Source organism: Netta rufina, assembly GCF_964035555.1.
Source record: "Netta rufina genome assembly, chromosome: 5".
Lineage (NCBI taxonomy): Eukaryota > Metazoa > Chordata > Aves > Anseriformes > Anatidae > Netta > Netta rufina.
In genome coordinates this window covers 18492418-18517031 of record NC_140128.1, presented here as the reverse complement: position 1 = coordinate 18517031, position 24614 = coordinate 18492418, and the positions used below count along the sequence as shown (strand labels likewise).

The window sequence follows — 24614 nt, the reverse complement described above, 5'->3', positions numbered from 1 at the left end:
TCCCATCTTAGGATACAGAAATGCAAGCGAGAATGAAAAAAACCTACAAAGTTATACTTTTTAGGGCCTTGAAAACAAATCAGATGCACACTAAGATAAAACAGAAAGACAATATATCCTTACCATCCAAAGCTTGGTGCCTGCAGAAAGTTTGCCGTGTTCAGCAAACATCCAACCATGGTAGGAAAGCAGCATTTTGAGAGAGTACCGCATTGTGACAATAAGGGCAACCCAAAGCCCTGTGCCAAAAAGTATTCCACTGACGATGTTCTGTGTTTGATTTGACATATAGCCACTATTTTAAGAAAAAAAGGCAATATCTGTCAGTTAACAGCAGTTTAAGTTTTAGAGAGAACTTAATATTGCAAACCTAAGTCCCGTGGTACTACAGGCGGACATTACAGAAGCCTGTTTGCCCATTTTCATTAAACTCCTTTACAAACATCCTCTCATACATGAAGAACAAAGGCAACAGAAGTTACCAACTGTGCTTCCCAAACACTCATAAAACAATGCAGTAATACTGGTACAACAACCTACATGTTTCATACCCTTTTGCTTTAAGATTTATGCTTACTCTATCACAAACATACTGTTCAAAAACTTACACAGTTATATATAAATACTCTTAATCTAAATCCTGTCAAACTGATTTGGTTTAGAGAACAGTAAGTTTTCAGGCTACTTACGTTGTATCAAGGGTTCGGTTGATTTTAGCTATTATTCCTAAAGAAGGATCAATTTTGGCATACATTGTTGACATCACACCCACAACTACAATAAGCCAGCTAGATGGGCTAGCAGGGTAAACACCAGTGATAATTCCATTCTGGAAAGAAAAGCCTTCACATAATTTTTTCATACCAAAGTGGTTGACTTCATATTACCATGGAAAGAAACAAAAATCAACACATTTAAGTCATTTAGTTTTAAACAAGAAGTTAAGATTATCCAGCATTTTCTTACACGTGCTTAACTCATGAGTAAGGAATGGATTTTAGTGAAGTTTAACTGCTACTGAATATTGTCACAACAATACCAATAATTAAAGGAACTTCAAAAGTTTCTTTGCAGATGATACGGACAGTGCTTCAAGTCTTACTAAAAATACTGAAGTCAGCAAACTTCCTTGGAGCAAATGGCACTTCAATAATTCTCACTTAGCTCTGGATCAGGCCTCTCTAAATGAATAAATGGCAGAAAATATTCTACTAAACAATACACTGAAAACTGGAAAATTTCTGTCATGGAAGCAGTCCTCAAAGCTTTAAGAAATCTTTATTAAGACTACTTTAAAATATATAAATTTGAGTGTTAAGATGCTGAAATTAACCGGTAGTTTACCTAGCTTTTTACTAATAAGATAGATACATTTAGGATCCCATGAACAAATAAATTCATAGAAATCTGTATCAAATATCAGTTTCATTTATATCCATAATACAGATCAGAAACATTATTACATAGTATAACTCTTTCAAAAATTACCTGAAGATCTGCCTTGAATATACCCCACATTTTCTGTAATTTGAAAAATTTAATTTTGGTAAAGATGTAAATCAAGAGTACAGTTGTTTGTGTGTTGTTTTTTGTTTTTTGTTTTTTTTTTTAAGCGACATGACTTTTAAAGTCACAATTATATTTTTGACCTGTGCTAAAAGATTACATAATTACATCATCTCTTATGAAGATAACTAAAACTACTATTAATTTCTACACCTGCTTTGTCTTGCTTTCCACAGAACAGATCAAAAAGATGTATCCTTGCAGTCTTGACACTGTCATTTTAGCACAGCATCAGCCAGTGCTACCTTCCTTACTATCTCTTGTTAACTAAAATCCATACAAGTCATTCACGATAAGGAACTTTATTTGCCACAGAGGCATAAAAATTAAGTTGTGCTTAAACAAAACTTCGATAAATCTATGAAACACTGAATAACCTTCACATTTAGTAGGCTTGACTAATTTTAAGTACCTTGAATCTGATGAACTTTTTCTTCCATGAATGGACACCAGACAGATAAATTTGTTTGAGTGCCTCATGGCTCATCCGCAGGTCGATCCCATCTGGAGTTACTGTAAATTGAAATGCTACCGCTTGATGGGCTTCCGCCATTTTTGAAGAGTTCTGTCAAAAAAAAAAAAAAAAAAAAAAAGATTAAAAAAATTAGACTTTGTTCGAAGGTACTGGGAACTAGCCCATTTCTGTCAAGAAGTCTTCTCCACAGTCATTTTGGAAAACATTTCAAAGTATGACAAATTTACACACAGAACTTCCCTCTTCTTCACAGGCTATGCTTGCACTTCAGTCTGAGCCTCCAGTATGTTAATTAAGGTACTACTTCTAACCACAGCTGCTGAAAATGGAGACAAAACACTCATATATAATTTCAGCGTTTTGGCAGGCCTTCAGTAAGCTGAATATCGTGTGTACACTTAATATATAAATCCCCAGCACAGAGCAGGAAGTTAAAGATATAATATTCAGAAGAAGTGTATTGCAGGTAAGTAGCACCTCATTCTGCTATGATAAAGGGATTTTTTTTCTTCCATAATTTTAGAAACAAAAGGTATTTAAAGTCTTCAACTCAGCTAGCAAAACAAAGCAGCTTTGGGCCATGCCTTCTTCTGAAATAGTCTCCTTCCCTTACTTTTAAGCTGAGAGGTCAAAACAATACGACAGCACAGCCCCAGTTCTCACCAGCAAATAAATGCAAAAATTAAAGCCAAGCAGGGAAAAAAAACACAACTATCAGAAAAGTAACCTTCATATAAACAAATCTGAAATTAAGTAAAGAGGAAATTTAATTGAACTAATTATGCCAACGTAACAAATCAACAATAACACAAGTACAGAAGAAAGACCATCATAACGGGCAGGCATACCAGGCTAAAATAAAATCCACCAGCAGTTAGAATAGAAACCCAACTGAGATCCAGTTCACATACATGTCTTAACTCTCTCTGAGGATACTGTCAATTTGAATTGAACTTTTAAGTTCTTCTTTATCAACTTATCTTCATAGCTTTTTTCTTTCCATAAGCAGCATTTCCACACAGATACCCTGGAAGTTACCCCTACTCATCATCACAGTAATGTTGTTTGAGCATCTACAATCATAGATGGTCTACAAAACACAGATTTTTCTAGGCAGGCTCTATGAATAGCATTGAAGTTGTTTAGTCCATATATTCCTGAGGAGACCACTGTGATAACAAAGTCTGTTGTACACACGCATTTATTAGCTTACCAGAAATTCTGTGCATAAACTTAAAACCATCATCCCCTTAGAAGTACAGCAGGGAGGTAAAGGAATCCGTATTCCCATTTGTAGGTCAGGATTCAAGGGCAGGTTTTAACTTCACATTTTACTGGTACAAAATACAATGTAATCAACACTAAGCGCTCTAAAGTAGCACTGGCATTTGTCTTTAAACAGAAAAGTACAACTGCTTCATACCTTTTGAATCCTAAATGCTTAAATTTACATTTCTTCCACAAATCTGAAGCTTAAACTGCTTAGCAAAACTTAAGTTCTGCTTGACCTTCATCCCTTGTAAAACAGTAAGTCAGAGCTAACCAGTGCAGTTTAGCTGGGCAATTCAAAAGCAGTCTATTATGCTATAATGCTCCTCCTCTTTGCTGGAAATATCCTATAACGTGAAAACCATCTGGAGGACAGAAGGTGTAAAAAGGTCTGTGTATGGTAAGGATTATAAGGGAATGCTACATTAATAACAGGCCTAGGAAATAAATATAGGAAGAGAAGGAGCACTAGGCAGAAGAACAAGATAAGTGCTGTTGCCCAATATCTAGTAAGGCAGTTGACCAACAAGTAGTGACTGCAATATATGTAAAGTACCTGTCCCTCAGCCAGCCTCTAATGATCCGCCTCTGCAATACAACTGCTCCTACAGCAGCTGATGGTAATTCAGAGATCTCCCAAATCCATCAGTCACTGCTCAAGTGTTAGAGGCTCAAAATCCTGGTGAATCAGACTTTTGGCTTCCAGAAGAGTAGCTAAAGCTCACAATGCCGTACAGATAGAATGCAGTTGGATCTACGCTTGTACAGCATTTCATTAAGACAATGAAGAAACAAAATCAGCTTTTAACATGAGTCTCAGGACCTTTAAGTCCTGCATGCTGTAGCAACAACTGCAATCTGTAGCACTTCATGACTCAGTCACTAACAACCGCTCATTTGCAGGGGCCGTGCTGTTGGCAAGCATCAGGAAGTCAGTCAGCTGGGTATTCATTCATGTAAACTGTGCATCAGCTCTACATTGAGGCCAAAACTGTGTGAGTGATGAAATAGGCAATAGTAATACACGGCACACCCTGGACACAACAGGGCTCAAAAAAGGAGAGAGCAATCAAAGAATTCATCGTAAGTTTAGTGCTATTATTAAGACCAGGGTTAAAAACAAACAAACAAACAAACAAAAAAACAAACAAAAAAACAAAGAGACACACACACACACACCATATCCCTATGTGGAGAATCAGGCCCACAGACTCATTTCGAAAGAGCCACCTGGCTCTCCAGATCACACATAGAATAAGACACTGGCATCCCAGAACATAAAAGTAACAGATGAACTAGTTTCTGTTACCCTTCAAGTCCCCTATGGCTTCTCAGCCTGGAAATCCTCCTCCTGGTTTGCGAAGAGAAAGGATTTCAGTAAACCCTCCCTCTGAAGTGCATGTGTTTCTATTGTCCAATGTAGAAAAAGTTATAAATAGCATTCATCAGAAACCGTCAACCTGATATATTAACGACACTAAATTTAGCATGATCATTAAATATGCTTCAATAGGGAAAATATTCCTTATTACCAAATGAAGCAAAAGTGAAAACTAATCCTGAATCAATTAAACAAGCCCTGAAAACAAAGACAGGTTTGGTTATAGGACTGTATTACTTGACCCTGAAAGATATAAAACCAAACGGCTTGTTTCTTTTCATATCCTTTTCCTTTACCGAAGGAAAATAAGTCTTTAAGACTAGTTTGTTTGTTCTGAGTTATGATGGCGAAGTACCAAAGAGACTTCCTGGAGTGCCTTTCTTTGAACACTTCTTTTAGCTCTTAAAGGCCAATTCAATCATAAGCTGCTGTACACTTCCCCTCCTTTGCATTCCTCTGCCATCACGTGCTTGCTCACAAAGTAGGTGAAAGAGCACAGGCTGCAGGAGCATGCGCGAGATTTTAGACTTCACTTACCACTGTTGGTAAGGCAGAGCCCACATCAATCAGCTAGCAAAGACTGAAACAATAACTTCTTTTAACTTAAGGCGTTTTGGTCAGCAAAATATTTCTGTACAGCATATGTTAATTAGCCCTATTCCCAGCAGCGAGCCATAACGAAGAGCTTACGGCCTTAGCAGCTTGGCCAAGTCTTAAAGGAAAAAAAGAGAAAGATGAACACAATTTCTACAAGTAAACTTAAACAGTTATTTTCATACTTTTGAGCGTTCCTTTATAGAATTAACATATCTGACAGACACGTTTGCCCCCTAACTTGGTTCAATTTTATTTTATTGAAGGAGAAAGCTGTTCTCTGCTCTCTTCTGGTTTTAGTTCAATTTGAACGTGCTGTAACAGCTGCAAATGCTTCTCCTCCTCCCTTCTCATACTGCATCTTGAGCCAATCAAAACTTACCACATTATTTTTCCATTGTTATAAACAAAATACTGCTAGGTTGGAAGTCAGATTTTTGGTCAAGAAAACACAAAACATGCTGTGAGGCTCAAGCCCTGATAGATCTAATGGTCTGAAAATGGTAAAATGTAAAATCTATGTTGGTTTGTCTACTACACATAAAACCTCCTCATTGTGCTGTTTCTGCAATTTCAGGACATTGTCACGACAAAGACCAAGGTTTAACTTTTTAGATTCTCATGCCCACAGTCCTAGTGATTTCAGGGTGAAACCCCCAAACAGCCAGCTTTATATTAGGGCCTACATGTTCCTATTTCCAAAGAGATGTTGGTCTCAGCTCTGGGAAATCTGAAGCTAAAAAAGATCCCATGTCCAGGAAACATTTAGTCAGACATGCAAGAAGACACTTCTGGTTGGTAACCTCTCTGAGAGATACAATACAGAACACAATGTCTAAAAAGACAGTGAAAGAATTTTCATGTGTATCTTAAAAAGCACCAGGCCATCATACAAAAGAGTTAAACGTATTAGTGTGCATTGAGCGAAATAAGTTATTAATTCCTGAATCAGATACTTTTGGAAATGCTATTGAGTATAAGCCTTAATATGTTTCTGCAGATTTCATAGGCTTTATATGGATAAAACGAGAGTGTTTAAAAAAAAGCTAAGGAAAGCCAGCACCTCCTCATCACAAAAAGCAACTCCTCTCCATATCCATATTGCCTCTAATCTCAGAGCTCATCCTAGCCCCCTGCTCAACTCATACATTTTCTCTAATTCCTACTCCTCTTGCAATAGGGAAAATCCAGCCATCTCTCCTTGGATATAGTCCAGTCACCAGGAAGAGACGTTACTTAAATGCAGTTTTCACATCCACAGATCCTTCTCCTGCAAAGGAAGGAAATTAACAAGTGCAGAGTAAAAACAGAGAAATCTTATTCATACAGCCCTGAACAGCTAAAATCTGGGTGAAAGAATTCTGTGACTCCCACTTCAAGCAATATTAATTTAGTCTGAAGCTCTCTTCATACTATTTTGACATCTACTTGTATATTAGCTTTTATATATGGTGCATATATCTGTCAAGAATCAAACTCAGTTCATCCAACAAATCTCTTCAATGATTCTACTTTGGCAGTCACTGGTTGACTCTTTTCTTGAAGAACAGTGACTGCTGGGAATGCCATCACATACCACCCTGTGCGAGGTTTAATACTACCACAGTTCTCAGACAGACATCTCTGACACCCAAACTGTTGTTCGCTGGTGGTGGGCAGACTTGCAGCATCACATAGCCCCGTGCTAAGAGTTAAAATATGCTACTGGATTCAGCAGAACCTGGAAACCTCACACAGATGCACACATCTCTAAGGAAGAAAAACAATTTGAACTTCCTTCAGGAGATGAGCTTGCCACAGCTTTTAGAAGAAATGGTCATCCAAAAAAAAAAAAAAATCCCATTTGCATCTTCATTTGTTAACATTATTTTGGTGGTTTAGGATAGATCACTGAATGCCAAGTCTAAGGACAGACTTAATGAATCAGAGCCCTGGGTTAAAACACTAAAACACCCGCACTGTGTTTGTTTTAAAAGACAAATCAAGTATTTTGTCTCTCCAAGTTAAGCTCTAATATATAAATATGCATTTTCGACTTCCTTGGAAAGTCAAAACTACGAGTGCATTTTGTTTATATAAACCAATAATTGCTCATAATTGCTCGTGACCGAAACTGATCACTTCATACCAGATACTAAAAGTAAGATAATCATGAGCACTGAGGTGCCTAATTCTCTTCCTGGAATATTCCTTATTTCTCTTCAGATTTCTGCCATTGATGTTCCTCTGTCAGTTACACTTACATTAGGCAGCAGGATTTCTTCTTACACAAACATAAAGACATTTTTTGCAAGACTTTAAGTATAGCTGGGCAACAGTCATCAAGGATGTCTTTGCCTATTTGAATTCTGCAGAAGTTCTCAGGTCTTATCAAACTGGCACCCTCTCAGATGTTTAGCAGAAAAAGTAGTATCTTTCCAACCTTTTAAATAAGCATGAAATAAAAAAAAAAAAAAAAAAAAAAAAAAAAGAAGGAACCACCATTCAGCAGATGGACATACAGGTGGGAGTGGCTGACAGACCGGGGGTTGTATTGCCACTCAGATGGGCTGAAGAAGTGGGCAGGTTAAAACCTCATTAAGGTCAACAAAGAGAAGTGCAAAGTCCTGCATCACAACCCGGTGCATTACCACACGCTGGAGACCTGCTGGAAATCAACCCTGCGAGTTGCACAAGGAGCCAGCAAGGGGCCCTTTGCAGCAGAGGAGGTTCACAGAGCCCTGGGACACATCAGGAAGAGCCTTGCCAACAGGTCAAGGGAGGTAATCCTGCCCTCAGGGCCGCTGAGGCCTCATCTGGAATTCTGTTTTAGGCTCCCCAGTACCAGAGATGAAGCTACTGGAGAGGGTAGTAATTAAGTGAAGAGCGATTAAGATGACTTGAAACACCTCTCCTGTGAAGGCAGGCTGAAAGAGCTACGGCTGTTCAGCCTGGAGAAGAGGCTTGCTCAGGAGGGATCTTATCAAAGGGTATAAATACCGGAAAGGTAGGGTGCAAAGAGGACGGAGGAGGGCTCTTTTCAGCGGTGCCCCGTACCAGAACAAGAGGCACTGGACACGCACTGAAACACAGGAGGGTCCATCTGAACGTGAGGATTTTTTATTTTATTTTATAATGTGATGGGGCCCAGCACTACTTGTCCAGAAAGACTGTGGAGTCTCTGTCCCTTGGATATTCAAGAGCTATCTGGACGTGATTCTGGACAACCAGTTCTAGGTGATCTTGCTTGAGTGGTGGGACAGCTGGATAAGATGACCTCCAGAGGTCCCTTCCAGCCTCAACCATTCTGGGACTGTTGGCATAAGAGCAAAATAAAACAAAAATCCTGTATTATTTTAGCAAGGGGACACTTCGCATTCAAGGATCTTGAGTCCTGCAATCAGGGAGAAGAAAACAAGCGCTACACACAGAGCAGAATAGAAAAAAGAAGCAATTGCACAAAGTGCCTTACAAACAGCGTGCTTTTCTTCTTTAATCTTCCTTTTACATATTTATGTACCAGGCATAACATTTCAGGAAAGAATACATGGAGAGCTGGAAGAACGCCTTCAAAGGCATGGAAAGAATGACAAAGTTTAGAATTTCAATGCTGGGTTCAGAAGAAAAAAAAAAAAAAACAAAACATCAATACAGACGAAGAATAAAGTTCTCAGTCGAGTCGTGCAAAGTTCATTATCCCCTTAAAAAAGTCCCTCGGGATGGCCTGAGTGCAACACAAAGCATCCAAACTCCAGCAGTCAGTATCTGTAGCATCCCATTTACAGCAGAGCCTGCACGTAGAACAAGATTCCCAGTTTCTCATTAGTGCTGCTCATGTTGAGCATAAATACAAAACCTTTCTCAAAAACAGAGCTTTAACTGTAGAGCTACCACAGATTCTTCCTGAAATTTGATTTTTTTAAGTAGATCTATTTCAAAAAATAAGGCTTGAACAAGAAATCTTAGGCATAAACAATTCAATTGCTTTAAAAGAACAGCACACCTTGGAAATCAAATTGGGAACAGATGTTTAAGTGGAACAAGTTCTCTGCAACTGACAAAAGAATACCCTTAGTTTGGAGAATAAAAGCAGCTGGATTTTGCAGTAGGATTTGTACATTTGTAGATTTTACATGAACTTTTCAGACAATTCTTCACCTGATTTTTTTTAAACATTATTCCAGTAACTTTGTCCTCTCTGAAAGCACCAGTGTGTTAGTATACAAGGTTTATGGACTTACGTAGTCATTTTGAACACTACTACGTGGTTGCATGAAAGCTAGCTAGTCTAGAGCAGGTAGATTTCTGATACAAGTGGTGGGATACAATACTAACTCCTACTAAAAAGCGAGCCCTTGGAACTTACTGTTGCACGCATATAGCTAGAGGAAAGGAAAACAGTGACTGGCCCTATCAAATCAAGAGCCTGTGTTCAATAAAACAAAGCTGATGTGACTTCAGTAAGGCGTTTTCACAGTTTGCTACAAGTACAGCAGGTTTAGTCACTGAAGTATACACTGCACAGCAGTATCCAGCACCAATGCAGTAACTCAGTCAAATCTGCTCTTACGTGAGTGCCTCTGTACCAGTACCTGACACAGCCTATCCTCTAGCATTGGGGCAGAATTTTGGTAGGGCAGGCAGCTAACCAGAGGATGCCATAGACACTTTCACCCACAAGCATCTGGTGCTCCTGTGATGCACAGCTGAACAAAGCTCAAACCAACATGTAAAGCATCCAGTTCAACAGAAATCCAAACAAAGATCAAAGTTGTCTGAATGTACATGCATTAAAGTTTCCAAAAAGGTCACTACGCCTCCCAAAGGAAACTGTTTTTGATCTATAATTATCTTCAGTAAACAGCATCAAATACACAGCCGAAACATTTAATCGTGACCAAAAAGACATTTGTTTGTTGAATATTTTACTAGCTAATGCCACTTTCTTGCAGTGTAGATTAGAGTTCTGCAAAAATGTAACAAGATAGCTCAGAAAGAGTATAGGGCTTATTCATAAACCATGTGATATTTTGCAAGTAGCTGACTTCTGAACTTGCTGTAAAGATTAACCAACAGTGTTATTCACTTAAGAATCTCTATTTCTAACTAGCTTCTTTGCATACCAATTTTCAGTAATAAAAAATCATGCTTGAGGCTGCTGCCCAAGTCTTACCAACAACTCACCTTACAGTGATTAAGCATACTCTAACGGGTCTACAGACACAAAATCATTAAGAGAAATCTGAGGAGTAAAGCCAAGCCATGCCTTTGCAATAAACAGTCACGAGGATTTAAGTCACTCAATAGGGCATCTCAGGTGAAGCTGGTGACTACAGCATAGAAATAAAACAAACCAAGCAATCACTCCCCTTTAAAATTTGCATTAAATGATGATCGACTGAATGTGATGTTAATCTATAAGTTAAACTGACGGGCTCTCTCATACCTTGTTAGTTGTGACTGAAACAAGCTAAAATCACTTTAAGTCTCCTAGAAGCTGAAGGTGATATTTATTTATGCATGAGTTCTCTCAAAGTTCCCAAAATATGACTAGTAGGCCAATGTGTGAAGTGGCTTAACCAAAGCATCAAAGAGAAAGGAGCTTTTCCCTCACTACCCATTATGAAAGTTTTGCAGGGTGGTTTTTGGTGGTTGTGGGTGGGTTTTTTTGTTGTTGTTGTTTTTTTTTTTTTTTTTTTTTTTTTTTTTTTTGTTATTGCTAATCATTGGCTCTGATCGCTCTCATCCTCACTTATGGCTGAGGTCCCCTTACACTGCAATGTTTTAAAGAATTACTTACATCTAAAAATGAACAAATGTTATGGTTTAACCCTAGCAGAAGACCTGAGTACACGTGCTTCTACAGGTACAGCAACACTGCAAACCTCACCCATAGCACACTGAAATCAGAACACCTCAGCAGTACTGCCCCACTGACCAAGCTATCAGTTTGTGACCTGTCCAGCATTTTCCAAGATCACTTCTGGGTATAGATTAGCTACTCTCTGCAGGCAACTTCTTTGGAATCTTGGCCCAATTTCTTTATCCCCTTCCCAAGAAGGGGACTGGAATGACAGGCATATGTGAAAGGATGAGATAACAACAAAACACCCACAGACAAACAAACAGACCAATGAATGAAATGTGAACATACCTGAACAGCTCTGTCTGCTTCAAAAAAGGACTTGAAACCTGCTTGTCACACAGAAGTCTTCCGCCCCACAGGCTCACCGCAGCTGGACTCTTGGGTAGGTCAGGACACGCTCAGAGCCAGATTCATTCCAATGCTGTCAGCTGCTAATATCCATTAAGCTACAGCAATGGCAAACAGTTAACTGCAGCTCTGAAACAGAAAGTCAAGAAAAACAGTTTGAACTTTGAGTCACACACAGCTTTCAATGGCTCACGACTGGATCTGACTGGAACCATTTAGGCAGAACTGATGCCAAAGGAGAAAATTGTCACAAACAGCAGCTTTGATACAGTGGTTTTTACTACACTGGATGAATACACTGGCCTGATCTGTCTGCATGTAACAGGTCCAAGATGGCAAAGAACCGTGGGATGAACAAAGTTCATCCACTACTCTGCTACCCTCCCGGTTATTTCTGGGGGATGAAATTAGTGGTTGCTGGCTAGCTGCAGTAAGAGAGGTGATCTTGGGTGCCTGACTCCAAGGCTAGTTTCATCTTGCAGTTTAAGACAAGTAAATGCAAGTGTTTGCTTATAGGCTTTAATCTCCCATTACAGTCAAACCAGATACTATCAAGATGTTTTGGAGACACGTTCACAGAACAGATTGCTTTCACTGACACCTCCAGGAGAAAGACCACAGATAGTAAGCTGGCTTCTCACCTAGCAAACAGCCAGGCAAAGACGGGAAAGTATATCAAACAATGCGCTAATTACCAGGCTAATCCCTACAGCTTATGGATCATACAGCCTGTCTCCTCCTCCTGAATAGCATGTTGCTATACAACATGGTTCTGTAATGTACACTCCATCAAAAACAACTACAACAAAAACTCCACTGCTACACTCCACAACTGTAATCAAAACCGAAACTCTTATAGCTGTCATTATTTACAACATTTTCATTACAGGTTTGCACATACTGCACTGTTCCTAGGTATTTTAGATAATTCTAGTCTCCACTGCAATATGTTACACAGTACACATTCCAGCAAGCCACCTCTTCTGACCTTCTCAAAATTCACAATAATCTTGCTGAGTAAGAGATAAGCACACACACACAAAAAAAACACTGAACAGCTACTGTACTACGCAGAAACCTCACTCCCCCCTCAAAAACCTAAGCACTAGGATCTGGTTACTTTAAATACTGCTATAAAAGCCATCACTTAGGCATTTAATTACAGTAGTTGTCTCCCTTCTTTATCCCTTTGCACTAATTAGCTTCTAAGCTCATGCAGTAAAGAATTATGTTTATCCCCTCTGTGGTAACAAACGTTTCTAGAACTGCAGGCCTTTCAGCAGCCCTACAAGATGTCCATCTTCCAGCGTCTCTGAAGTCCAAAAACATGACCACAATGTCAGGTGACCAAGGACAAAATGAAGGAATTACTATCACAGCAGTTCAATGATTATTTACTGTGTAAGGATGAAAGTCTGGAATACCGAAGAGCCACATCTAAGCATATTCCTAATATTTAAGCCAACCATTCAAATTAAAGCTAATCCAGACACAGGAAAGAGGGATGCTTTTCAGCCATATAGCTTGTCTTTCTGGAGTTTGGGACTATGATACAGCACAGTGCAGGGCAAAGTCAGTATCTTCAGAATATATACAAAAAAAAAAAAAAAAAAAAAGAGAGAGAGAGAAAAGTGTATTTCGCTTAAATAAAAGCTTCCACTTAGGTCATTTTTTACACAAGACTTTCCAGAACCGGCCACGCACCACGCTGGGGATGCAGCGCTCCGGCCACCCCTGCGTGCAGCCAACGCGAACACCCCTCCGCCACGCACGCACCAGACCTCCAGCCGCTCCACGCGCTGCCGGCTCGATCCGGTTCCCTTTGATCCGGTTCCCCTCGATCCGGTTTGTCCCGACCCACTCCGCTCCGGTCCCCGCCGCAGGGCGCCCGGAGCCCGCACCCTGACCACGCCCCCCCCCAGTGGGCGGGGCCAAACCCCGTAACCACACCCACCGCCACCCAGGCCACGCCCCCCGCCCACGTGACCGCGCCGGGAAGTGGGTGAAAGGTCGCGGCGCCGAGCCCGAGCCAAGGGCTGCCCCGAAGGCAGCGCAGCGCCCTCAGCTCACACGCCTCAGCTGTGGCATGTCACGGTCCTTTTTAAACCTAGGAGTAGCTTTTCCTTGCAGCAGGGTGCTCGGATTGAGGCTGTCGCACCCCCAGAACATCCCCGAGCTCCCAGCAGGTCACGGCTCTGTCGGAGCCTTGTTTCTGTGTGAGCAGGTGAAGCTGCGCTTCTGCGTTAATTAATGGAGAGCCACCTCACTCACCTACAACATCACAGCTCGGTAATTATTAGTTGTATCAACGAACCAAGAGCACGTTCCCGGTGCCTACTGTACAACTCACGTTGGGCAGAGGACACGCGACCGCGTTAGCCGAGCGCATGGATCCAGAAACTGAGGAGGGCAGGCAGGAAAATAGAATTGAGAAACCCAGCACAAAACATCTTCCCCAGCCCCACTGCTGCACTCCTACACACGTGATAAGGAAATGAGTAGTCCTCCGTACAGTAATTTCCTCTACGCTGCGGAGTTTCAACACAATCGTCCTTCAAGCGCTGACAAATTGCCAGGTGAGAGGCACAATGGGCCGCTTCTCTCCATCCCGCTTTGCACTTTTTCCTTCCCCCAAAAAAAGGCACCTGACGCTGCAGCTCCGCCACCAGCACCACAGCTATAATAAACAACCAAAGTCACGCCTAACGCTGCTTTTTCCCATTGAAAACCCAAGACGCGGCACAAAACCTTCACGGTGCGTAAAAACGCGGCGAGCAACCGGGGACCAGCAGCTGCTGCTAGCCCTGAGCTCTCCCTGCCGCAACGAGCCCAAGCACACCTCAAAAAACACTTTTTTACGGTGACTGCGCTATTTTCGTGCAAGTTTCACAGCTTTTAGCCCCGGTGTCACGCAGAGCTCGGCAGCAGGGATAAAAACCCTGGGGGGGAGCTTCTGGAGCCCAAACCAGGGGGCAGCAGCCCCACAGGCTCCCCTCAGGTGCCCCCCTCCCCACAACCCCGTCCCCTCCGCCGCCTCCCGCACCGGGGACACCTCACGGGGCACGCCAGCGGCTCAGCCCCGCTCCGGGAGGCTCCCCCGGCCCGGCCGGCCGCCACCCACCTGCTGAGGGCCGCCGCTCAGCGGCTCCACCAGGGGCGGCCCGGAGCCGGCCGAGCGCAGGAGACCGGTGGCGGAGCGGGGAGGCGGCGAGGGAGGGAGGGAGGGAGCGAAGGAGGGCGGTGGCCGCTCCCCTCACACGCCCCGCCGGAGCCGCGCTTGCCGCCCGCCCCGCCATTGGCTGCCTGTGGGAAAGAGGGCGGGGATTCGCCGGCGGGGCGGAGGAGCGGGAAGGGAGGAGGGCGCTGATAGGCTGGCGGTGGGGGGTGCTGGGGGGTGATTGGTGGGCAGCGCCCAGGGGGGCGGGGTTTGAAGGGGGGAGTTATGGCGACCTGAGGGGAGTTGGGATGGAGCTGAGGTGGGATGGGGCTGTGGGGGTGAAGGGGAGCGGTGTCAAGGGGTTCACAGGGCTCCTGAGGCATGGAGGTGGCCGCTCCCGGGCGATAAAGCCCCAGGGATTGCGAGGAGAGGCAGTGGGGGTGTAGAGTTGTTGGGATATGGGTGTAAATTGGGGTAATGTAGCACATGGGGGACCTGCGAGGGTGCAACGAATGCAGGGAGGGGGCTGACGAAGGAGGTGCGCTCGGTGCTTCCCAAAAGTAATTGCAGGCTTCCAAAAATGCAAAATCATGGAAGCAATCTAAATAAAAGTGTCAGTCCCAGAGCATGCAAAAGTTGAAATGCTTAAATATTATGCTTGCAATGGGCCAGTCGCCTTTGGGTGTCAAGATCTTGGAGTTTGAATATCTCTGATGCACCTTCTGACTTCAGTATGACAGGTGCAGGAAGTCTCTGTCCTGTCTGAAATGACGTCAGACTACGGTGGTGTCGACACGACAGTTCTGAACTAGGACAATTTGGGATTCATAATCTTTCCCTTGTGGGCAGATCCACCCAACCCCACAGTCCTGCCAGCTGGAATTTCCAGGATGTGCCTGAAGGCTCCAAAGCACACAAACATATGATGAAATCCAGAAGCATGGACACTACAGACTGAGCCTCTCCCACATCCTTAAGATCATGCAACGTCAATAAAACGAAACGCTACTGGTCAGAATTTTCACCTCCAGTGTTCCATGCCTAATGATGTGATTTTAAGATGTTACTACTCCAGGAAGAAGCATAAAGCCCAGAAGAAAACAAGGAGAGGAGGCTTAGGTCTATTAGTATTAGTAAGAGGGGGGGGAAAAAATAAAAATAAATAAATCACCACAAACCCATTTATGCACCCAAGTTCAGCAGCATCCATGTTTACATGTATTTAGCCATAACAGGAATGGCTAAATAACGTATAATGTAACTTGAAGAGTTAGAAGAAGGTAATTAATAAGTTTTGTCTCTTTGGTGTACGTGTTCTACAAGGAGATTAAAAATAAAAAATCATCTGCATATTTTTCATTATGCACAAAGACAACCTAAAATATCTTGATGTTTGTTGTTGAATGTTTTTTCTTCCGGGTGCTTTTTACCTTTGAAATATTAAACAAGCAAAAAACACACATTTACACCAACACAAGTCTGCTTTCTCTCATTCTACCAGGAGTTTCCTCCTATCTTTGTCCCCAGCCAACGTGTTCATCTACACGGTAATCAGGAAGGAATCGGTCAGCTGGGAACAGTTGTTGGTGTTGTTTATTTTCTTCTCATGAATTAGGGAACACCCAGATAAACTTGTGATTCTAAGCCCCCTGCAACTAACCTCCATAAGGACATGAAAAGCATTGCATTACATGAGGTTGTGTGATTGTGTCTTAGCCAAACTTGACTTGGCTCTGTTTTGCTGGCAGATGTAAACATAACATTAGAGATAGTCCTGTGACTAGATGGCAGTGGTCCTGCCACTATCACCTAGGTCAGGCTCTATTCACCCATTAACCCAGGTGAAACAAGTCAAATACTTCCTCAAGTAAGATCGTCCTAATCAGAACATGGACCATCTTTTACTGTGGCTACTGCTCCATTCTCTCTGCTAAGTACGCTTTCTCTTCATCTAGGGACATAAGGTGATTCTGCTTCTCATGACTGGAACTGTAGTCAGCTGCAAGCCTGCAATGTGGCCTGGAATTCTAACCTTTCGCTGCCCAGCAAAGATAAGTCATTTTTTCCACCGTAATTCACATACTGAATATGTGCTTGGTACTATAAGACCTCCTAGTAATTAATTCTGATTCTTACAATCCAAAGAAATCAAAATAATCAATGACAACTATGCAGACTGAAATAGTTTAAGTGTAGCATTATAGATATGTACCTCTTGAATTAAATCCTTCTGGTCAGCTTACCCCAGTTCTTCAAGATTTCTTCTCTTCTGTACATGCAACATGGCTTCTTTGCAGCAGCTTTTCTTCTCCAGTACTGCTCATTATTTTTGCTTTTGTCTATTTTTGACAGATTTTAATGATGTCACATCACTAAACCTTAAGCCTGGATCATGTTTGGAAGTTGGTTATCCTCAATGGAAACTCGTTATCCTCAACATGATTTTGCATTGTTCTCTTTTGGTGTTTTTATTATTATTACATTGATTCAGTTTCTCAAATAGCTGAAGTCAAGCAATTTTAATATAGACAACCAACTATCTTGAATTGTGTTGAAACTGATTTATTCTGCTTATTGGAATTGAATTGTTCAAGATTTTCAGCACACAATTGTTCGATGTAGTCTTAGTTGCTTCACCAGCTATTGTCCCAGTTTGCTTGCTAGTCAGACAGTTTCATTTTAAACATCACCAAGACATTTTATTTTATTTTCCTTTGTATTATCTCCTGTGATATCTGAACATGAAGGTTTCCGTTTCATAATTAGGACACATAGCCACTGGTAACCCAGCATCCCTCAGCAATTTATCACTGATAATTTGAGTGGCAAAACACATCAGTAGTAAGTGAATTGAAGAACAGCTCCAAAATACACCTTTTGTAGACAGCTAAGTGCACGCATGTTTGTATGCCAGGAGTCAAGGGTGAGAGCAAGGCAGGCAAGGCAGTGCCCTCCCTGACAAGGGCACCATCCCTTGGCACCTGAGCAAGGGGAGCAGAACAGGTCCAGTGACAGTAAACAGGGTCAGCCAGATCATTTGACACGTCTGCAGCAATGAGGAAGTCCAAGGTTGTCAAGCTGGAAAACTGAGTCAGGGTCAGGGTCCAGATCAACAGGGAGCGTGGCCAGGTGGGGGACTGGCTGCAAGGCCAGGGCATCAAGGACAAAAGCCTCAGCTGAAAAGCTCCTTCCAAGTGAAGCAGGGAGCCACGCTGGGGCCCTTAGATCCTCCCCTAACAGCTCTTATCAAGGCTAGAAAGCTGCACCCTGTATCTGAGGCCTTGCACCCAAAAGCCACGGAGGCGTTGAGGAACCTGCTCAGGGTCCTGACAGTATACATACATACACATGTGCACACTCACAGAATAGATGCATTTATCTGTAGGAAAAGCGGAGATCTTTACAAAACCCAATAGCCAAAAGGTACAGGATTTTATGTCAAGAATCAAATTTATGTCAAAAATCAAAAAAGAACCATTGCAAAACTGCATTCACCAGTCAGCACATATACTGACTAGTGAAAATCCCTGGATGATTTTGCCTACCAGAAATAATACCCATGCATTGCCGCATCCTTCTTTTCTTACATGTTTCAGACCACTCCTGACTCCCAGGCCCTTACTGCTATGAGTCAACCATCTTAGCCACCGTTGTTAATACTGACTAATGCCAAAATGTACCAGCAGAGTAATGGAAAGGAAGACTTTGATCTGGCTTGTTTTTTTCTTCATTCTTAAATACTTTCTCATGAGGATATAGAAGCAGTCCAATTGATATTTAAACAGAAAAAAGTGAGTTGTCATGTCTTACCCTGCCTTTTTTTAAAAAAAAACAAAAACAAAAACAGATACAATGGTCACTACTGACATGGCTTGACTGCATTGTCAACAGGGATATCAGCCTATCCTGTGACATTCAGACCTAGCAGAAGGCATGCTGTGTGTATCTGTGACTTCAACAGCAGAAGTCCTAAGAAAATAAATATGCTCTTCTTCTCTTAAACATTACCACTGTTTGAGCTGAACTTCTAGTGTATTAGTTCTTCTGGAGTGGAATGAGCATTCTGATTTTACATTCATTCAAACTGTGAAATGGTTGGTCAGAACACGTGACAGGTTTTGTTTAGTGTACCTTTCCAGTAACTACTCTAAACCCCTGGTTTAGGCTGTCAAACTAGGCTTTAGGGCATCTTTGGAAAGTCAACACTCACAGATGCCGCTCAACTAGTGAGCAATACAGTGTTGCTTTAGAAATTTCATAATGATCACTTCAGGTGGTGAAAACCCACCTAATATCCCCAGATTTGACCCAAGAATTCTCCATGGCCAGGGTTATGCTCCCAGTGCCTGGACTTATTGTTTTGTACATGAGATATTCCTACCTTTTGCAACACAACCTCCAAAGATATGACCTGGACCAAGTGAACAGAAAAACTAATCAATACCCACTGAGAAGTGTATAAATATAAGCCTAACATGTTGCTGACTGAATTGTCCTTAAACTTAGCAGGTCAGTTAGAGAAGTTTTACAGAAAGGGTTAAATTTATGATCAAATAATGATGATAGAATCCACTGAGATTTTTTTTAAAAGTGCCTGAACATACTTGAGAAAAAGTCCAAAAGGAATTGTGGCATCTGCATGCTTAAAACACAACATTCCAAGCACTGCACTCTCTTCTCTAATATATTTTTAATACATATTGAACAGTAAGAGCAAAATGAACAGCACTGCAGTGCCATACAGATGAGACTGTCCTTTTAGACAAGCTCATAGGTGTTCCTCTGCTCAGAAAAATATGTAAAGAGCCTATTTGGAAGGAATTGACAGCACGTGTTAGATCTGCCACACACAGAAATTTTTAAACTATCTGTTTTTCATAACTCTCCTTCTGATGTTTCAGTTCTTTTCCCTGAATTTGAGTATTTGTCCTCCACAGTCACATTGGGTGAGGAATATGGATCACGTGATATCATCTTTGATGTGAGAAAATGGATGGCATCCCAGGTATAAAGGGCATTACTTACAGCATGTGCCTAAGGTTATGTTGACAGTAGCAAAATGGAGCCTGGCCAAGTTTTGAAAGGGAAGCATGTAGGCAGGCATTTTCTAAAGTAAGGGAAAAGTCAAAAACACAATACCAAAGGTCCATGTATATTAATTAGAAAAAGCTTTAGTGAATGTTGCAACCTAATAGTGGTTGTGTTTGGGACACTCCCTAAATTCTGCAAAATTCTGAGAAAGAAAATCATCTGGCCTGAAAATACATACCATTATTTCTAGCAAAATTTGAAGTTTATTTAGAGGTTATTTGAAATTTTATTTAGAAGTTTATTTGTTCAAATTGAAGAATCCGGCAGGTACATTTTGGAAGACATCAGGTCCACTTGTAAAACATTTAAAGTAATCCACTGTCAATAGAAAATCTGTCTCTCAGACTAACATTCACCCGCAAATTAATAGCATAATTTCCTTTAACAGTTTCAAATACTAGGCATACCTTGAGGGGTTTGTACTGCAGATTTCTGGGGCTCATAGGGTAAGAGATACTGTATGTACTATTTTCTACTTGTTTGCTACCCACATAGGTCTGGGAGGACAATGGCATTGTCAAGTATCTGTGAATATTTGCTTCATTTCTAGTATACCAGTTATATGCCTTACAGTAATTCCCAGACTGTGTCCAGAGACTGAAAGAGATTGATCTGCTGTTTAGAGTCCAGGCCAAAATCAAAGGAAGGGAGTTCAATTCCTTGCTGCACTTTGGACTTTAGGGACAAAGCACATCAGCTCAGTTCCTCAATGTTATTCATGGTTCAAGATAAGCAGAGCCCATGGGAACACCGTGCAAAAAAACGAAACAAAACAAAACAAAAAAAACACAATAATAATAATCTGTGCAGCTGAGGAGCAGGGAAGAAAGACTCCTTTATTTCCCATGATCATACCATTTTAGACAGGATAAAAAAATGCAGACTACTTGCCTCCAGATGAATGGATTAGATTATTCTTTCACTTTGTTTATAGCTTTTGGAAAAAAAAAATAAAAAAAATGCATTGCAACACTCACTAGACCACTATTGCTTACGTAGCATGGCTATATCAGTCTAAGTCTTTTCCCTTTAAATGCTTGCAGTTCATCCATAGGCAACTGAAGCACGTCCACAATTCCTCATGTCATTTTCCTTATGAATTATCATGCCTACTCAGGTATGTCTTCTTTAATGACCAGTAGAGCTTTGTGAGGACACATTTTATCATTCCGCCCATTGCTTTGTGACTGTATTGCTCTACATTTCAGAATACCTCCCAGAAAATAAAGGAAATGTGGACCAGGAAAACCCCACCTCCCATCAAGCCTCTTTTGGCATCTATTACCAGTGCCAGTGATATTTGCAAACTGAGCCAGAGAAAATATCCTGTACTGAACACCATAGTCACAGTCAGCAACTAAAATTCACAGTGCTGCCCTTTACAAGGATTGTTCACCAACCACTCTTTCAGGAAAGAAAAGGATATTCTTACTATGCATAGTCCCCAAAGACATCTCCATTTCATTATAGTATTTATGCCAGCATAAAAACTATCCGTGCTTTAGTTGCTCTCTTGTTGCACCAGTAGGCTTCCATAAACAGGCTTCAATATGAACTCAATTCCACAGCCCTTGTTTCAGATGTATAATGCATAACCAAGAGATTTTCAAGCCCTGTAGATTTGCAACATATGCAAGTCTCATCTTCAGTCAAGGCTGAGTGCACACATACAATTAAAATCTACCTTTGTACCTTTTCTATTGAATTTCCTTATCTTTCTATACCTGCAGCCATAATAAAACATAGTGTACTTGCCACATGCTTCCTTTACCTTCTGTAGTACCACCAACTTAAATGAAGCAGAGTACTGAGTGGTAAGAAGTGGGGGGGTGAAACCTTCAGTAGTCAGAGGAAGATGGGAGAAAGCAAGTGCCAGACAGCTTATAGAAGAGGCAACAGGTGAAGCCAATGATAGCAGCATTGCAACAGCACAGCTCCAAGCTTTGAGTTTTCAAAGGAAGTTCCACTGGCAGCCCCAGAAGGGAGAAGCCTTCAATTATTTGAAATAGACAGAAACTCTGGCTAAGATAAGTATTGGCAATGTTTGCGTTGGAAGAAAAGCAGCTTAAAGTCTCCCTGCTTAGTTAACCTAGATGTTGCACATCCAGGTTACAGACACAGCTCCTCACCTGCAGCAACGTGCCATAATACTCTGTGTGTTGGCTGCGCCACAGCTGTTGGGACACAGCCTTAGCTTCCCTGGTCATCCCGTGTGCTTGTTGTGTAAGCAAATATCACTACTGATTTGTGGATTCGTGGTGTTAATCAAGACCAGAGTGAAACGCTGGAGCAAGGAAAATGTGCCAAAGAGAATCAGATCAGGGAATGCTTGAGCAAACTGAACATATATAAGTGCATGGGCCTTGGTGGGTTGCACCCATGGGTGCTAAGGGAGCTGGCAGACATGATTGTGAGGCCAATCTCTGTAATCTTTGGTGAAAGATTGGCTTTGTGGGTAAATAGCTAAGAAAAGCACCTTAATATTTTTCAGTTTCCGAAGGAATCAAAGTATTTAGTCATGTTTAACAGTCTTGTTGTGTTCATCAAACCATTCTAATAAGTAATAAAAAGTGCTACAGAAAGCAAAGTGGTTGACCTATTTAAAAACATTAACTACAGCTCCTATCAAGATGGGCAACAGAAAGTAAACCAAGCAGTGTAGAAGTACTCCTGTGCTGTTTGGCTAATTTTTCGAAGTGATGTAAGCATCCAGTGGACTTTGTCCGTATTTGTGACTGAATAGTTCAATTCAGTGTAGAACTGCTGAGTTTTGTGATCATGCACCAAGCACAAATTCTACCTATACATATCTAAAATACACATCCAAATCACTGGAAGAGCTGAGGACAATAAAGAAAGGTGAATGAAAGCAAAGATCATCAACATGTTTTGAAAACAAGCTTTTCAGAACCTAAGGAAAAATAATATACATGACTTTGTAGGCTATTTACTGACCTGTAGGCAGGTCAGCTTCCTACCTAAGCTGTATCTGCCAGGCTGCTTTTCAAAATACTGTCAGCCAGGGAATTACTATTGCAAAGCCCCTTGTTCTGCATGCTGGAGCCTTTGCACTCCCATCGTCTGTGAGAATTAGTTTTGCTTGCATTTGTGCCTGGGAAGCTAATGAATTTAGGAAGTGCACAGATGACATGCTGGATAAGTAGAATACCACCACACATAAATATGTTCCTGTACCTTAATGAAGGAACAGAAATAACAAGGGAAAAATCACTAAGATTAGAAAGCCATTAGAGTGAAGAATTATTAAAAGCACAGAGTGCAAAAAAGTCTTAGTGTTCTCCTATATGACAATATACGAGTAATTGAATTGGTCAGAGACGGGACTGAAATTAAACCTCTCCTCCAAAAAGTATATTTTTAGAATGATTTTAAATGACAAAGAGTGGAGAAAAGTAATATTTCTATACATCACAGAATACAAGAACTGACTACTGTCTACCAAATTGCATGAAAATGGCAGTGTTTCTCAGGATTTCTTAATGCAATCCTAATATTTGTAGCAAAGTGTTAATGACTCTGCTAGTGACTGATCTTAGGCGGCTTTTCTAGGAAGTTAATGCGATTTGAATCGTGAGTTTTATGCAGGAAGATTTTGGTTTTAGAAACAAATACATGAAAATGACTTTTTGGAAAGAACACATGTGGGAAAATTACATGTACAGCTAAAACAGTGCAGTTTTTTAAAAGGCCATAATATTAGGTCTTTCATAAATATTTTAATTTTCATGAATGCTGAATTTAATGTCAGAAAATTTCAAGGCACTGAAATTATCACTGTGAAAACTTAGTGAGTTATTTCACTGTTTCACAGTAGGTCCTTAGTGAACAGATATCAGCTACTTATTTTATTGAACAAGCGTTTTGTGCAACATGTTCAGTACCCGAGCTGGGAAGAATCTTTCTGCAATAGAAAATAGAGCTTACTGCCCTCGTGTGGCTATTGATAAAAAAAAGGGCCTTGGAAAATTTATTTTCCAGGACTGAATCCAACATAACTACTAGAAGCAGGCATTCACAAAGCACAGACTGCGCATTTTTCTCATTGTGAAACTTCCTGATCTTGCCTTTGAAGCAGCTGTGATTTGTCTTACCCTAGCTCTTGACTGGATGGCCCAGCAATTTTATATTGCCTATTTCTGTGCTCTTCTAAATCTGAGGTGGTATTTAGCTCCTCTGTTTGTAGAGAGGAAGCAAATTGTGGATTCATTTTTTTCATCCAATGTTTTCTCTGACTAATCTTTTGTTATTTCTTAATTTGCTCAGAACTACTTTTAGGAAGGTCAATGTTCTTAAAAAGACCAGCCTGAAATTTATTTAAGCAGTTTTTGATTATTGTATTTGAGAAACTAGCTAAATGCAGAGATCTTCTCTTGTCCTTATTCGCAAGGTACTTCTCTTAGGCCCTTTGAAAGTTTAAGGTTTTTGTTTGTTTGCATTTATTTTTGTACAAACTCCTACAGATTGCAGGTTCCCCAGAGATATCTGCAGTTACCACTGCCCATTCTCCCCAACCCCACCCCAGGATTTGGGCTGGACATGCCTTACAAAGAGAAAATTGTGTGGTTCTGCTGAACCTCCTGTGAAAGTATCCAAAATACATGAATATATATGCAGATGTGATTGGAATATTTGGAGATTTGGTAACATCTCTCACCCCTTTCATTGCTAGGCTTTGTAGAGGGGCTCCTGGCCACATCCATCACTACTTTTCAACAGCTATAACAATAATGAAACACAGATGAGCTTGCACAATCTCTGTTTTTCTTCTATTGGGTGCGTGCTTTCACAATCCTCTTTTGATGGGGTGGTTACACTGAGGACACTACCAGCCCTGTGAATTCATGATTGGCCTTCCCACATTGTACCT

The 24614-nt window shown here is 41.2% G+C and overlaps 1 protein-coding gene across 7 annotated transcripts in view; it reads right to left on the bottom strand.

The window, feature by feature from the left end:
- CPT1A (carnitine palmitoyltransferase 1A) overlaps nt 1-14704 on the bottom strand; it is a 38654-nt gene extending 23950 nt beyond the window's left edge. The window contains exons 1-6 of one of the 7 annotated variants that reach the window (XM_084287739.1): nt 14600-14662; nt 13829-14155; nt 11419-11607; nt 1979-2131; nt 690-829; nt 124-295 (exon numbers count right to left, since the gene is read on the bottom strand). In XM_084287739.1, coding sequence (XP_084143865.1) covers nt 124-295; nt 690-829; nt 1979-2119 — 453 coding nt within the window. In that variant the 5' untranslated portion in view covers nt 2120-2131; nt 11419-11607; nt 13829-14155; nt 14600-14662. Of the gene's footprint in view, nt 1-123; nt 296-689; nt 830-1978; nt 2132-11418; nt 11608-13254; nt 13349-13749; nt 14156-14599 lie in introns of those variants that run through there. The other 6 variants (XM_084287736.1, XM_084287737.1, XM_084287740.1 and 3 more) reach the window with 6 other exon arrangements.
- Nucleotides 14705-24614: the final 9910 nt, after the last annotated feature.